This window comes from Geotrypetes seraphini, chromosome 5 (assembly GCF_902459505.1).
Source record: "Geotrypetes seraphini chromosome 5, aGeoSer1.1, whole genome shotgun sequence".
In the NCBI taxonomy this organism is placed as follows: domain Eukaryota; kingdom Metazoa; phylum Chordata; class Amphibia; order Gymnophiona; family Dermophiidae; genus Geotrypetes; species Geotrypetes seraphini.
This window is the reverse complement of record NC_047088.1, coordinates 150,531,006-150,544,519: the sequence shown is the minus strand read 5'-3', so window position 1 is coordinate 150,544,519 and position 13,514 is coordinate 150,531,006. Positions and strand designations below refer to the sequence as shown.

The 13,514-nt window shown below is 42.5% G+C and overlaps 1 protein-coding gene across 4 annotated transcripts in view; it reads left to right on the top strand.

Annotated features, from left to right (window-relative positions):
• The window catches only part of CARF (calcium responsive transcription factor), a 152,436-nt gene that overhangs the window by 47,137 nt on the left and 91,785 nt on the right, over positions 1-13,514 (top strand). For all 4 annotated transcript variants that reach the window (XM_033945032.1, XM_033945036.1, XM_033945034.1 and 1 more), the window contains exon 5: positions 3,738-3,864. In XM_033945032.1, coding sequence (XP_033800923.1) covers positions 3,738-3,864 — 127 coding nt within the window. The remainder of the gene's footprint in view (positions 1-3,737; positions 3,865-13,514) is intronic.

Below are 13,514 nucleotides of genomic sequence, written 5' to 3'. Positions count from 1 at the left end.
GTTCCATTGGATTATTTTCTTTTCAGGTTTTGAAGAAATCTCTCTGAGGACAGCAGTTTTCAAGTGATGAAGATGTCAAGGAAGCTGTGACTTCTTGGTATGAAGGTCAAACAGAAGACTTATTTTCAAAGGGGTTAAAGTCATTGCAGGAAAAGTGGATGAAGTGTATGGAGCTATTTAAAAAACAAACAAACAAACAAACAATTATTTTCTTTCCTACTGAGGTAGATCAATTATTAAACACCCCTTATAGTTCTAATGGAAAATCTGTGTCGTCTACTGTGATCCTTGGAGCGTAGTCAAAGGAATTTGATTTTATCCTTATTTAGTTTGAGATGGTGGGCCAAGGTCCAGTTTTCTATGTTGTGGACACATTTTTTGACAGCAGTGAGGGTATTGTCTAATGTGGCCTTTACAGGTAGTATGATCATTAGGTCATCTGCATAGGTGAAATGTTATATTCGTGTGAGTTCTAGGTTGGCTCCCAAGGATTGCATTAGGAGGTTGAACACTGATGGTAAATGTGGGGATCCTTTGGGACCCCACTTGGAGGATGCCAGCTATCAGAATGTTCTCCATCCTTACATACCACATAGTGCTGAGTGGTTAGGATGAACCAGGAAAGGACCACTGAATCCAGGCCACTGAATCCAGAATCACTGAAGGTCTAGGACATTCAATTGAAGTCTATGTTTATGTTTATTAAAACTTTATATACCGCATAACAGCCTAAAAAGGATCCAAGTGGTTTACAATGTATAGTTCACATTCATTAGGAAAATAACTCCATTTGAAAATAGGAAAGGAAAGAATAAAAACAAAAGTTAATTATTTATTTTCCATAAAATACTATAACAATCAACATCTCAATAATAACAATTCTAATAATAAAAATTCTACTAGGTCAAATGCATTGCTTAGGTCAAATTGGATTATGATTGCGTTGTGACCATTGTGTAGTAGTTCTTTTCCTTACGTTACTAGTACTGTGCTGTAATTTTTCCTGAATTTCAATTGTGAAGGTTGGAGGATATTGAAGCATTGTAAGTAGCATTCGAGTTGTTCTGTTACATATCCCTCCATCATTTTGATGAATATGGGGATGGAAGCTACTGACCTATAATTGGTCACATCAGAAGGATTGAGTTTTGGGTTCTTGGGAATGGGTGTTAAGATAATCCCTCCTTCTGATTTGGGGAAAAAGACCAGTTTTTAGGTGATAGTTGAGCCATCGGGTTATTTTTCCTATGGTTGTTAGGGTGGCTGCTCTGATCAGGTAAGGCAGGCAGGTGTCAAGGCTGCTGGATGCTTTGGAGTATTTTAGAAGAAGCTGTTTTGTGTCTTTGAATGTAATCTCGTCAAAATCATTCTAAGATCTGTGTGCTGGTATTTCCATAGGTGGCTTTGTTGTAGCAGGTCTGGCTGGGCTGGTGGAAGGTAGCTGGTCTCATGTTGATTGAATCTTTGTTTTAAAATAGTTGGCTAGTTTTTGGACTGTCGGAATAGAGAGGTTGTCACTATTTGTGATTTTGTTCATGTTGGAAAGGTTATCGAATATTGAGAACAGTTTGCTGTCAGTCAGAGACTGTTTATAGAATTACAAGGGAGGAATGGTTGAGCTCCATAAATGTTCAGGCTGTTTTTGTTTCTTGCTTAATTTGTATTTTCTTAGATTCATTATTTCTCTCAGAGACTTGTTAATGTTATAACTAAATTACTGTTTCTGTAGTGATTGTTTTAACTTTATCTGAGCAGATCAGACAGTTGACTTTTGGGAATTTCCCTTACCCCTCCTTCTCCTGTCTTCTTCTGGAGTGTTGTCACCAGTTTTGGTGTGAACTGAAGGGGGCAGTAGAGACTGTGGAGAAGGAGGAGGCGTTGAAAAGCTGTGATTGACATCTTCTGCAGTATGCTCACAAGCACACATGGATAACCCTATGGTTTAGCATACCATCCCTGTCTACTGAAAAAGATATTGTCAAGGTAAGAACCTAATCTCTTTATATGAACTTAAAAAGAATGCTTCTATTTAAATTAATTCAATGCATTGTGTGTCCATTTTCTTTAAAAATAAAATAAAGTGCAGGGAGTTTCCAGCTCAGAAATGAGATTTGTGATGAGCAGTCCTCATTTTATTTTTACAGAGTCCAATCTTTCTGTCCTGTTTCTGAATTTGATTTACTGATGTGATGTGAGTAATTAGATCCATATTGAGACAAATGACTTTATGGTTTCTGCAAGGGGAAAACGTGCCTAACGAACTTATTGCACTTCTTCGAAGGAACGTGGAGATGATGCGGTATACAAACCTAAGGATTAGATTAGATTAGAATTAACAAACGGATGGACAGAGGAGACCCCCATAAACATCATATATCTAGATTTCCAAAAAGCCTTTGACAAGGTACCCCATGAACGCCTACTTCGGAAACTGAAGAACCATGGGGTGGAAGGAGATGTACATAGATGGATCAGAAACTGGTTGGCGGGTAGGAAACAGAGGGTAGGAGTAAAGGGCCACTATTCGGACTGGAGGAGGGTCATGAGTGGTGTCCCACAGGGCTCGGTGCTCGGGCCGCTGCTATTTAATATATTTATAAATGATCTAGAAACAGGGACAAAGTGTGAGATAATAAAATTTGCGGATGATACCAAACTATTTAGTGGAGCTTGGACTAAAGAGGACTGCTAAGAATTGCAAAGGGACTTGAACAAACTAGGGGAATGGGCGACGAGATGGCAGATGAAGTTCAATGTTGAGAAATGTAAAGTACTACATGTGGGAAGCAGAAACCCAAGGTACAGCTATACGATGGGAGGGATGTTATTGAAGGAGAGTAAACAAGAAAAGGACTTGGGGGTAATGGTGGACATGACAATGAAGCCGACGGCACAATGTGCAGCGGCCGCTAAGAGAGCGAATAGAATGCTAGGTATAATCAAGAAGGATATTACTACCAGAACGAAAGAAGTTATCCTGCCATTGTATCGGGCGATGGTGCTTCCGCATCTGCAGTACTGCGTCTAATATTGGTCGCCGTACCTTAAGAAGGATATGACGTTACTCGAGAGGGTTCAGAGGAGAGCGACACATCTGATAAAAGGTATGGAAAACCTTTCATACGCTGAGAGATTGGAGAAACTGTGACTCTTTTTCCCTGGAGAAGAGGAAACTTAGAGGGGATATGATAGAGACTTACAAGATCATGAAGGGCATAGAGAGAGTGGAGAGGGACAGATTCTTCAAACTTTCGAAAAATAAAAGAACAAGAGGGCATTCGGAAAAGTTGAAAGGGGACAGATTCAAAACGAATGCTAGGAGGTTCTTCTTTATCCAACCTGGAATGCGCTTCCAGAGGGCGTAATAGGGCAGAGTACGGTACTGGGGTTTAAGAAAGGATTGAACAATTTCCTGCTGGAAAAGGGGATAGAGGGGTATAGATAGAGGATTACTGCACAGGTCCTGGACCTTTTGGGCCGCTACGTGAGCGGACTGCTGGGCACGATGGACCTCAGGTCTGACCCAGCGGAGGCATTGCTTATGTTCTTATGTTTATGGTTCTCTAGTTTCAGTGTTAAACTACATCAGCAATATATGTTTTATGGATAGCCGCCTACTACAGCATGCAATCATTTTTTCTAATAATTATTGTTTGCTCTCTTTCTATAGCAGTATTACTTTTTCATGCCCCTAACTGTTCTGTTATCACAGTTTATTTCATTGTGTTTTTATAAAGATCTTTCAGAAGAAAAACAGAATAATGGGAACTTGGAGACTGTAACACTGGCTACTGTCGCAGACAACACGAATAGCTATGTCCTCCACTCTCAGGTCTCTGTCACAGTGCCCACAAAGACAACTAGGTGAGTCAGCAAGGGATATGTGAGGATGGTACAAGTAATTCATCACAAGGCATAGTAGAGCAGAGAAGTGTGTAAAACAACTGTTTCTTACTCTGGAATAATGATAAAACCGCGTCTTCTATTCAGATGGCCTCTCTAACCCTCTAGATATATACTGATAAACCACATAAGCACACATAACTAACAATAATAATATGAAAAGATTTATTTACAAGAATGAATATTAAATGGAAATGGAAATACATAGCTAGGAATTAAGTTATATATAAATGTTTAGGATGTTACAGAATAAAAATATTTTAAATGCAAGAATAAACACTAATCAGATATCAATAGGAATGAGAAAGCAATAAGGCAAGCGATCCACCAAAGAATCCAACGTGGAACAAAACAATTGGCAGACAATCTGGAGATAATATCAAATTTATTCAAGGTGCTCCCAGCAACCGTGCCCAATGTGTTTCGCCAAACAAGGCTGCTTCAGGGCCATTTAACTAGCTAGGATCAGAAACAGATTCCACAAAGGAACAGCTTACTCTAAATATGCAATGTCTCCTTAATCTCCAGATTGTCTGCTTATTGTTTCATTCCAAGATATCAATAGGAATACACACACACTCTCTCTGTGTTAAAATATTTTGTTTATCCCCTGGTAGGAAAGTAATTATAATATTGACTTATACAACCTGAGGAGGTAATGTTTCTCCTCCTTCTTTAGGATGACTGGAACAGGAAGTGTTTGTCTTGTCATAGATAGTGCTTACTTGACCTTTAGCTGCTATTTTATTCTGTAACATCCTAAACATTTATGCATAATTTTAAAATCCTAGTTACTTCCATTTCCTAGTTTTTCTTCTTTTAGTTTATATTTCATTTTTGTAAATAAACCTTTCCTTATTATTATTGTCAGTTGTATATGGCCATGTGATTTATCAGTATATATCCAGAGTGTTAGAAACAAGGTTAGTTGAATAGGAGACATGATTTTATCATTATTCCAGAGTACGAGTGAAACAGTTGTTTATACACCTCTCTGTCCTATCACACCTAATGGTGAAGTACTGGTACTATCCTTAGAGTAATTTTGGAGGTTTTTTTCCATTGTTGATTTTAATTCAGTCTGGTACAGTGTGGCAGTGGGTTTGTAGTGCTATTTTTTTTCTTATCCTTTTTGTTTCTCTGACTGTGCTGTCCTCTCCTTAGAGATGAGGTATTGGTTGTATGCCCAGACATTAATATTGGCTTATTCATGAGAGTTGTTTTGAATTGTTTCATTGAAGATAATGGATTGGCTGTACACCCAGAATTATCACTGTAGTTCAAAGGGCAAAGGATTCCAGATGATAGGTTATCTCCCCCTTCCCGCAAACTGTTTGCAGAAGGATGCCAATCACATCTTTCAGCTCTGCCTCCTTCCACAGTGGACTTTCAGTTTTTCCTTCTGCAAACAAAATGAAAAGGTGTGTTTCAGATCTGCTCTGACAACTTTTATTATTTTTGAGGGGGTTTCTTTTATTTTTTAATATCTTTATTCATTTTAAAACCAAAATTAAGTGCAACATATTATACAGACATTTTACACTTTAACAGCACTTAAATGCTATCAAATTATATTTCATGACAAATACATATATCATCCCCCCTTTCTACATATCCAACAATTGCACTCAATTTAAAAGTATTTCCCCACACTGGACATGCATGTTCAAAGGGCAAAATCAACAATTTCTCCTTACAGAATCTTGTCAATGGCTCCTAAACCTCCTTAAATTTCCTATAATGTCCCTGCTGTATAGCAATCGTATGTTCCATTTTAAAAATGTGGCATAAAGACTCCCACCAGAAATTACCAGTCCCAGTTTTTCCAGTTCTTTAAAATGAATTGCATGGCAACTCCCGTCATAATAAAGAAGTTTATTATTATGGGAAGATATTTGGCTTTTAGCCCTCATTAACGTGCCAAATAGCACGGTATCGTACATCAATGCCACTGGATTTTTCAATATTTTATTCACTTGATCCCAAATAGATCTCCAAAATTTAAGTATCAAGGAACAATAGAACAATAAATGATCCAATGTCCCTACATCGAGATGACAGTGCCAGCATCTGTTAGTCTTGGAACTATCTAATTTCAGAGGGGGGGAGGTTTCTCTGAATTTTGGGTGCTAAGAGAACCCCAGTTATTCTGGGAGAGCTCTGCCTGAGAGAGGACGCAGAGTCTCACAGCAAGTAATTACTCTTCCAGTGCAATAGGCGAGACATTCTAGACAATAGGGTTATTTCCCTTTAGTTGCATGATTGCAGAAGAAATCTACTTGGGATTTTTCACTCTGCCTCTATAGTACTTCACTGATCAGTTTAATGCCCTCTACAGTTTTTTTTCCTTTTGCAAAGCATGGATGCAGTTGTGTGTGTTCTGTTTTCCCCATTTTATTGTTTTAATTCGATGTAATTTTGTCCCTTTTATGGGTAATTTAGTGCTTGGAGCGATTTTAAAGCTCTGCCTGCTTGAGAATTCACAGACTTCGGTCAATAGCTGACAGGCCGATTCCTTTTTGGGACCTGTTGACCAACCTGCATAGTTTTATCTGAAACTTAGGGCCATCCCTGAGGATGTCTCACCTTCTGTTAATCAGGGGTCGAACGCAGGCTATTAGGGGCCCTTAGGAGGCTCAGTGGTGTCTTGCAGGGTGCCAGCTGCGTCATCGTGCCTCTGCCCTTTCCGGTGCGCATCCGATGGTCCGCAAGGGTGGAGGTATAGTCAGACATTGGAGTTTGACTGGCAGCCAGAAGATCAACTTTGTAGGAAAATTCCCTTGTGGCAGTGATTCTTATCCAGCTACTATCCAGCTACTATGAGAGAACTGAATGCAGGCTTGTAGCACTTCTAACTGATCTTCTCAGGTCACAGTGAGTACACAAGCTGACAATCTGTGAGAGACATCGGGGTAGGTGTGAAAACTGGGGTTTTGAGTGTTTCTGAATGTTTCCCTTTGTTCCCCCTCCTGACCTAAATCGACATTTTTAACATTTGGGATATGTGAAAAATATCACAATTTTGGCACAAATTTTGTGATGGTGGCCATCTTGGATTTTTAGCAATTTTAATTTCTAAAGCTCCCTGCTTCTTCAAATCTGCAAATTGGCCTGGAAACTTGCTGGGATGGAGTCCTTGGGCTCTCCTCATGTGGATTCTTACCAGGATTGCACATTTTTAGCGCTTCTAGAGCGTCTTTGCGCCAATTATTGCGTGGCACAGCTGAGGGTGGGGGCGCAGCATCCAGATTAGCCTCTTCCTTGCTAAAGCAGGTGACCAAAAGCTCAGCTAGCCTTCATGGTTTTCAGGGCTCAGCACGGCTGGCAATATCATCTGCAAGGCTGTGGACCATGCGCAGTCTCAGAAAAGGTCAGTTTCACCACCTTAATGTGACCTATGCCCAGCAGCCGGACACCTTTTCAACATTTTTGACATTTTAGTGCTCAGGATTTCGGACCACTGTGTTTTCTCCCTGCGCAGTCCCAATCTTCCTACATGGCATCTCTCACATTACTCCTTTAGACATGTCCTAGACTCATCCTATTCCCTTCCAAAAATAGACTTTATCTTCTCTGTTACAGCTCCTCAAACTTGGAACTCCCTCCCTATTTATCTCAGAGAAGAAAAGAACTTAGATAAATTTAAAAGTAAACTTAAGAGCTTTCTTTTCAAAGACGCTTATGATATTTAGGAGTCCCATCCTATTTTTGCTTATTTTCATAAGGCTACTTCTTTTATTTCCCTCCTATTGTTTTTTACCATAATCGTCCTTCTTTCTATCATTATTATTGTATTTCATTACCCTGCCTTTCCCTTTGTTTTCCTTTTCTGTTTATTCTGTTAGTCGTTAATTTAATATGTTTTGTTCAGTGTCCATCTGTCTTTTATAACCCCTGTATTATCTGTAAATTGATTGATTTGTTCATCGCTTAGATATTTGAGTAAGTGAGTAATCAAATACTTATTAAACTTGAAACTGATGTAAGACCCAAAAATTCATACACTTAATTTAAATTGAATATGTTTGATGAAATAGGATCTCAAGCGCTCGCAGTGACAAGCTAACAGAACTATCTAGACTCATCCTGCCATGATGCTTGCACTGCCTGACCCTGATCTGGGTATGAATGATTTGTTTTATGACCCCTTATTTACAGGTGCAGCGTTTCCTGGGATGTGAGATCATGGACTGTGTGCTGGATCTGTGGATCCCTCTGGGGTTTTAGGAGCCTGGAAATGCTCTCATGAGCCTGCGCCTATTTGAATTTGTGCCGGCTTTGCCAGACCTTCTTTCTGAATCTTTATAGGAGGTTTTTTTTGTCTCTCAGCCAGCTCTAGCCACTTCTTCCTCCTGGCTTTGTGGTGTATACTTACTACCTTCCCCTTGTACCCTGGTATGTGTGTTCTGGTCTTGGAGCAGTTTAATTCTCCTGAGAGTGCTCTGACTTTTGTTAGAGCTATGCCATGCTGGGATTTTATGGCAAGGAAGTGTCAGCAGCCTTGGTTCAGCCCAGGGTGGATTTTAGGTAGCGCAGGTGGAATAATGCTCCCGTCCCCTCCAAGGTGGGTGATGCAGCTGCCTTAGGCATTAAATCTGCTTTGGTGATGTTTTGTGTCGCTTGCGCATATCATGCTCAAAAGCATGCTCTGGAAAATGAGGCAGTGGTTCCCTCTTTTCAATTTTGTTTTGGCAGGCACAGTTTATATGCCGGATGCATTGCATACCCTACTTATGTGAGTTTACTTGGGTGCCAGAGTAATCCATCTCTGCCCGTAAAGGGCTGCTGTTTCCACTTTCAAGGCTCCTTTGGTTGGGCTGCCTTTTCAGGAGCTGTGATTGTTTACAGAACTATGATTGTTTGGAAAGAGATTTGCATGACTTCATGGATTCTAGACTGATAGCAGTCCCGGTCCTCCTGGGTTTTTGGTTGTTCTGATTTCTTGGTGCCCAGCACTTTCAGCCGTGTGCAAGTGACATGACGTAGATGTTGTCTCAGGGCTACCTATGCTGGTATAATGGCTACAGATGTTCCTAGTCTCCCAACTTCAGTGCTGTGCCTCCTGATGTACAAGCACAATGGCGCCAGGCCAATGGATTCCCTGCTGTGGTTTGGGGCCATCTCAAAACATTTCTGCCTGTCTGGATGCGCATTACACCCAACCAGTGGGTCTTGGCGTTTATTTGGTCAGGTTACAAACAGAAATTTGCTCGACCTCTGACAGATTGGTTAATGGGCTCTGCTCAGATCGCCTGGACAAAGCACTCAGGATTCCAACCACCGTTCGGCATTTTCTGGAATTTCAAACTTTGGATCCAGTATCACCTGATCTCTAGGGCTCAGGCAGATACTCCATATACTTTCTCGTGCCAAAGAAAGGCTCAGATGAGTGGAGGTCTTTTCTAGATCTTCAGCATGTGACTTCAGCTCTCAAGATTCCATGATTTTGAATAGGAACTGTATATTCGGTCATTGCCGCAGTGCCTCCAGGACAGTTTCTTGCTTCTATGGATTTTACAGAGATGTGCTTGCACATCCCCTTTTTTCCGATCCACCGCTAAGTTTTGTGGTTTCAGGTTGTTACGGCATTATCACTTCTCGGCCCTACCCTTTGGACTGGTTTCAGCACCCCAGACCTTCACTCAGTGGTGGTCTCCAGGTACACCCTTATTTAGATGGCTGGCTGATTAGAGCACCCTTTTTGGCCGAGGGATGCCATACTTTGGAGCAGATGCTCCAGGTGCTGGAAGACCTGGGTTGGATTGTCAGATTCAAAACATGAAGAAAAAAAAAAAAAAGATAAATGCACCATCTGATACCTATGCACTCGATACCTGGATGTTCCTTTCGATTTGGCAGCGGGACATGTCTCTCTGCCAGTAGCCTGCTGGCAGAAACTGTGTGCTCAGCTTTCTTCCCTTCTGGAGGGGCGGTTCCTTCGGCATGGGATTATCTTCAGGTTCTAGGCTCAATGGGTTGCCATGTTGGATGTGATTCCTTGGGCAAGGGTGCACATGAGTCCATTACAACATGTTTTGCTCTCTCACCAGGTTCCACACAGGGATTCCTTGCAGACCTATCTACCTTGGCCTTTGGAAGTCGAGCAAGCATGGCCTGGTGGCTTCTCCCGCAATCCACTACATTTTGCCTCCTGGATCATGGTGCTGACAGATGCCAGCCTTTGGGGCTGGGGAGGTCATTGCAATTGTTATCCTATTCAGGGGTGTTGGACACCATCTCAGCGACAGTGGTCACGTAACTGGTAGGAGCTCAGAGCCATTCAGCTAGCTCTGTCAAGATTACAGACGCTGGTGGACCAAGAGATTCAGGTCTTCTCCAATAGTACGACACAGTAGCAGGAACCAAGAGTACTCCTCTGGCTCAGTAAGCTCATCTTCTTTTTCATTGGATGGAGCATCATGCCCTTGCTTTGTCAGCGGTGCAGGTGGCGGGAGTAGATGACTTTCCAGCAGACAGCCTCTGGATCCAGGTAAGTGAGTTCTGTCCCCAAAGGCGTTCCATGAAATAATGGGGAAGACTCCTCTTTGACCATGGCAAGAAAGCAGATCACTTCTTCAGTCGAAGATCTGAGCCTGGAAACGAGGGGCTCGACGCTCTGGTGCAGCTGTATGTTTTTCCTCCTTGGCCAATGGTCGGCCGAGTCCTTCAGAGGATTGCAGTTCTTCCAGGCCACGTCATTCTGGTGGCTCCATATTGGCCTCGCAGTCCTTGGTACCCAGATTAGCTGTGCCTACACAGTGGTCACAGCCTTCAGCTGAGCCTCTCTCCAGACTTCCTCACGCAGGGTCCAGGATTTGGGTCCTGGCTTGGCTCTTGAATGCAGCCTTAGAGCGAGAGAATATTCTGCCCTGGTTGTTGATACTTTCTGGAAGTCTGTAAAGTCATCTGCGGTGTCTGCTTACACTACATGCATGGGAGGCCTTCCACACTAGGTGTGCACAGGTCCAGGTGGACCCTTATTCAGCTACAATCTCACTCATTCTCATCTTCAGGCTGGTTTGGATACAGGTCTTATTGTGGTTTCTCTTCGAGTCCATGTGCCCGGACACTCCTGTTTCAGATCCTGGATGTGTCAGTCTCCCTTGGCATCTCAGCCTGATTTCACTAGACTCTTGAGGGGAGCTCTTCATGTCCGACCACCGGTTAAGCACTTTTTCCCTTTTTCGGTCCTTCACCAGATATTATCTAGCCTTCTTAAGGCATCTTTTGAGCCACTTTGATATGCTACCCTCTTGGACTTGACGCTCAAGACCATTTTTTCTGATCACCATTATATGGGTGCATCAGGTGTCGGTACTGAGGGCTTGGTCTTGCAGGGATCCTTTCCTCCATATTTTGGAGACGGGGTTTTTCCTTCGGATGGTTTCTTCCTGCTTGCCGAACATGATTACAATTTTCCTGGTCAGTCTGGATGTGTGTTTACCTGACTTTCAGCCATCAGGTTCCCAGTCACCGGATTGCCTGTTAAAGAAACTGGATGTGTGCAGAGTTCTTCTGCGTTACTTGGAGATCACCAACAAGTTTTGTCTCTTTAACTATTTGTTTGTGCCAATTCATTCTGTTCAGTGGGACGCTCCCACTTCCAAGGCCATGATAGCTTTCCAGATTGCTTCATAGGGCCATTTTGTTAGCTCACATTTTTGCGGGGACTCAGTCTCCTGTTTCAGCCAAGGCACATTCTGCCATCTGTGTGGTCTCTTTGTGGGCCACAGCTAGAGTTGTCTCTCTTGTGGAGATTTGCAGGCCAGCAACATGGTCTTCTATTAACACGTTTGCCAAGTTCTACAGAGTGGACTTGGTGGCAAGGCAGGACTCCACCTTTGGGTCCTCAGTCTTCCGGGTCGGTGCAGCAAGCCCACCCTAGTTTTTGGGGGACTGCTTTTGTAAGTCCCTACTGTCTAGAATGTCTCACCTATTTCACTGGAAAAAGAGATTATGTACTTACCCTGGTAAACTGTTTTTCAGTAGATAGGTGAGACATTCTAGACTCCCGTCCAGTAGTTACTGCTCCTGCTTACATTTTTCAATCTGTTGATGCTTCTCCAAGCTGTTTCTCGGATGCCTGTCAGCCCTTTTGGGCTGGAAATAATTTGTATATATATATTCCATTTATTGGGGAGAGGTTTCTCAGCTTCTTTGGAGCCGGTGTTGCCATTTCACTTTACTGTTGGTGGAATTCTTGAGCAGAACAGTTGATTTGAGCCTATTGTTACAGGTGCCTCTATTTCACGTATATTCGGTGCTCCTCGGTGCTTGGGTACTAACTGTAGAGGGTGCTAAACTGATCAGTGAAGTACTATAGAGGCAGAGTGAAATATCCAGAGTGGATTTCTTCTGCAACCAGTCGACTAAAAGAAAATAACCTACTGTCTAGAACAGGGGTAAGCAATTCCGGTCCTTGAGAGCCACAGGCAGGTCAGGTTTTCAGGATATCCACAATAAATATGCATGAGATAAATTTGCATCTCAAGGAGGTAGTGTATGCAAATTCATCTCATACATATTAATTGTGGATATCCTGAAAACCTGACCTGCCTGTGGCTCTCGAGGACCAGAATTGCCTATGCCTGGTCTAGAATGTCTCGTCTATCTACTGGAAAAGAGCTTACCAGGGTAAGTACATAATCTCTTTTTGCATTATTTGGGTCTCACCGCGTCTGTAGCTAGCAGGGCAACCATTTAGGTCTCTGTATAGTCAGCCTGCAATAACTTTTTAGAGCTCAGGGTCCGTTCCCCTAGAAGCTAGCTTACATCCCTGATTTATCAGGAGCTTGAGTGCAGGCTGTATGACCCCATGGCAGTCCAAGAGCTTTAACGGGTGCTGGCTGTATTTTACCTGCCCCCTTCATGGCGCATGGTCTTTTGGGGGGTTGAGGTCTCAGTCTGGCTTCAGCCCGAAGATAACAGTACTTGGATGTGCACAATCTAGTCCAGAGGTAGAAGTCTTCAGCATGATTTCCAGCTACAGGAGAAACTGAAGCAGGCAGGCACCAGCACAGCTCTGTGAATACTGGCTATTGCAGCCTATGGGGAAAATCAAGGGTTCAGAAATTTCAATTTTTAAGAGTTTCTGGGTCCAGAGACAGGGTCCCTCACTTACATAAACAATTTCCCATAATTTTTTAAAGTTTAGTGAAGCTTCTCTGGGCTGTTTTTTGGTGCAAAAATCCCATGGTAGCCATCTTGGATGTCCCAATTTTTATTTAAAAAGGAGAAAAGGTTTGGGACTTGTATATTGCCTTTTTGTAGTTTTACAACTACACTCAAAGAGGTGTACATACAGTACTTCAAGCATTTTCCCTATCTATCCTGGTGAACTCACAATCTATCTAATGTACCTGGAGCAGTGGAGGATTAAGTGATTTGTCCAGGGTCACATAGAACAGCATGGGGTTTCAGCCCACAACCTCAGGGCTGCAGAGGCTGTAGTTTTAACCACTACGCCCCATTCTCCTCCCCCCTCCCCTAAAAGCCTCTATCTGCCTCAAAACCCCTTTATTAAAATTGATTGATATGGACTCCTCAGGCCTTTCTACCCCTGTATCATGCCAGCTTTGTGTTGGATGGCCAGCTGAAGACCTTCCATGCAC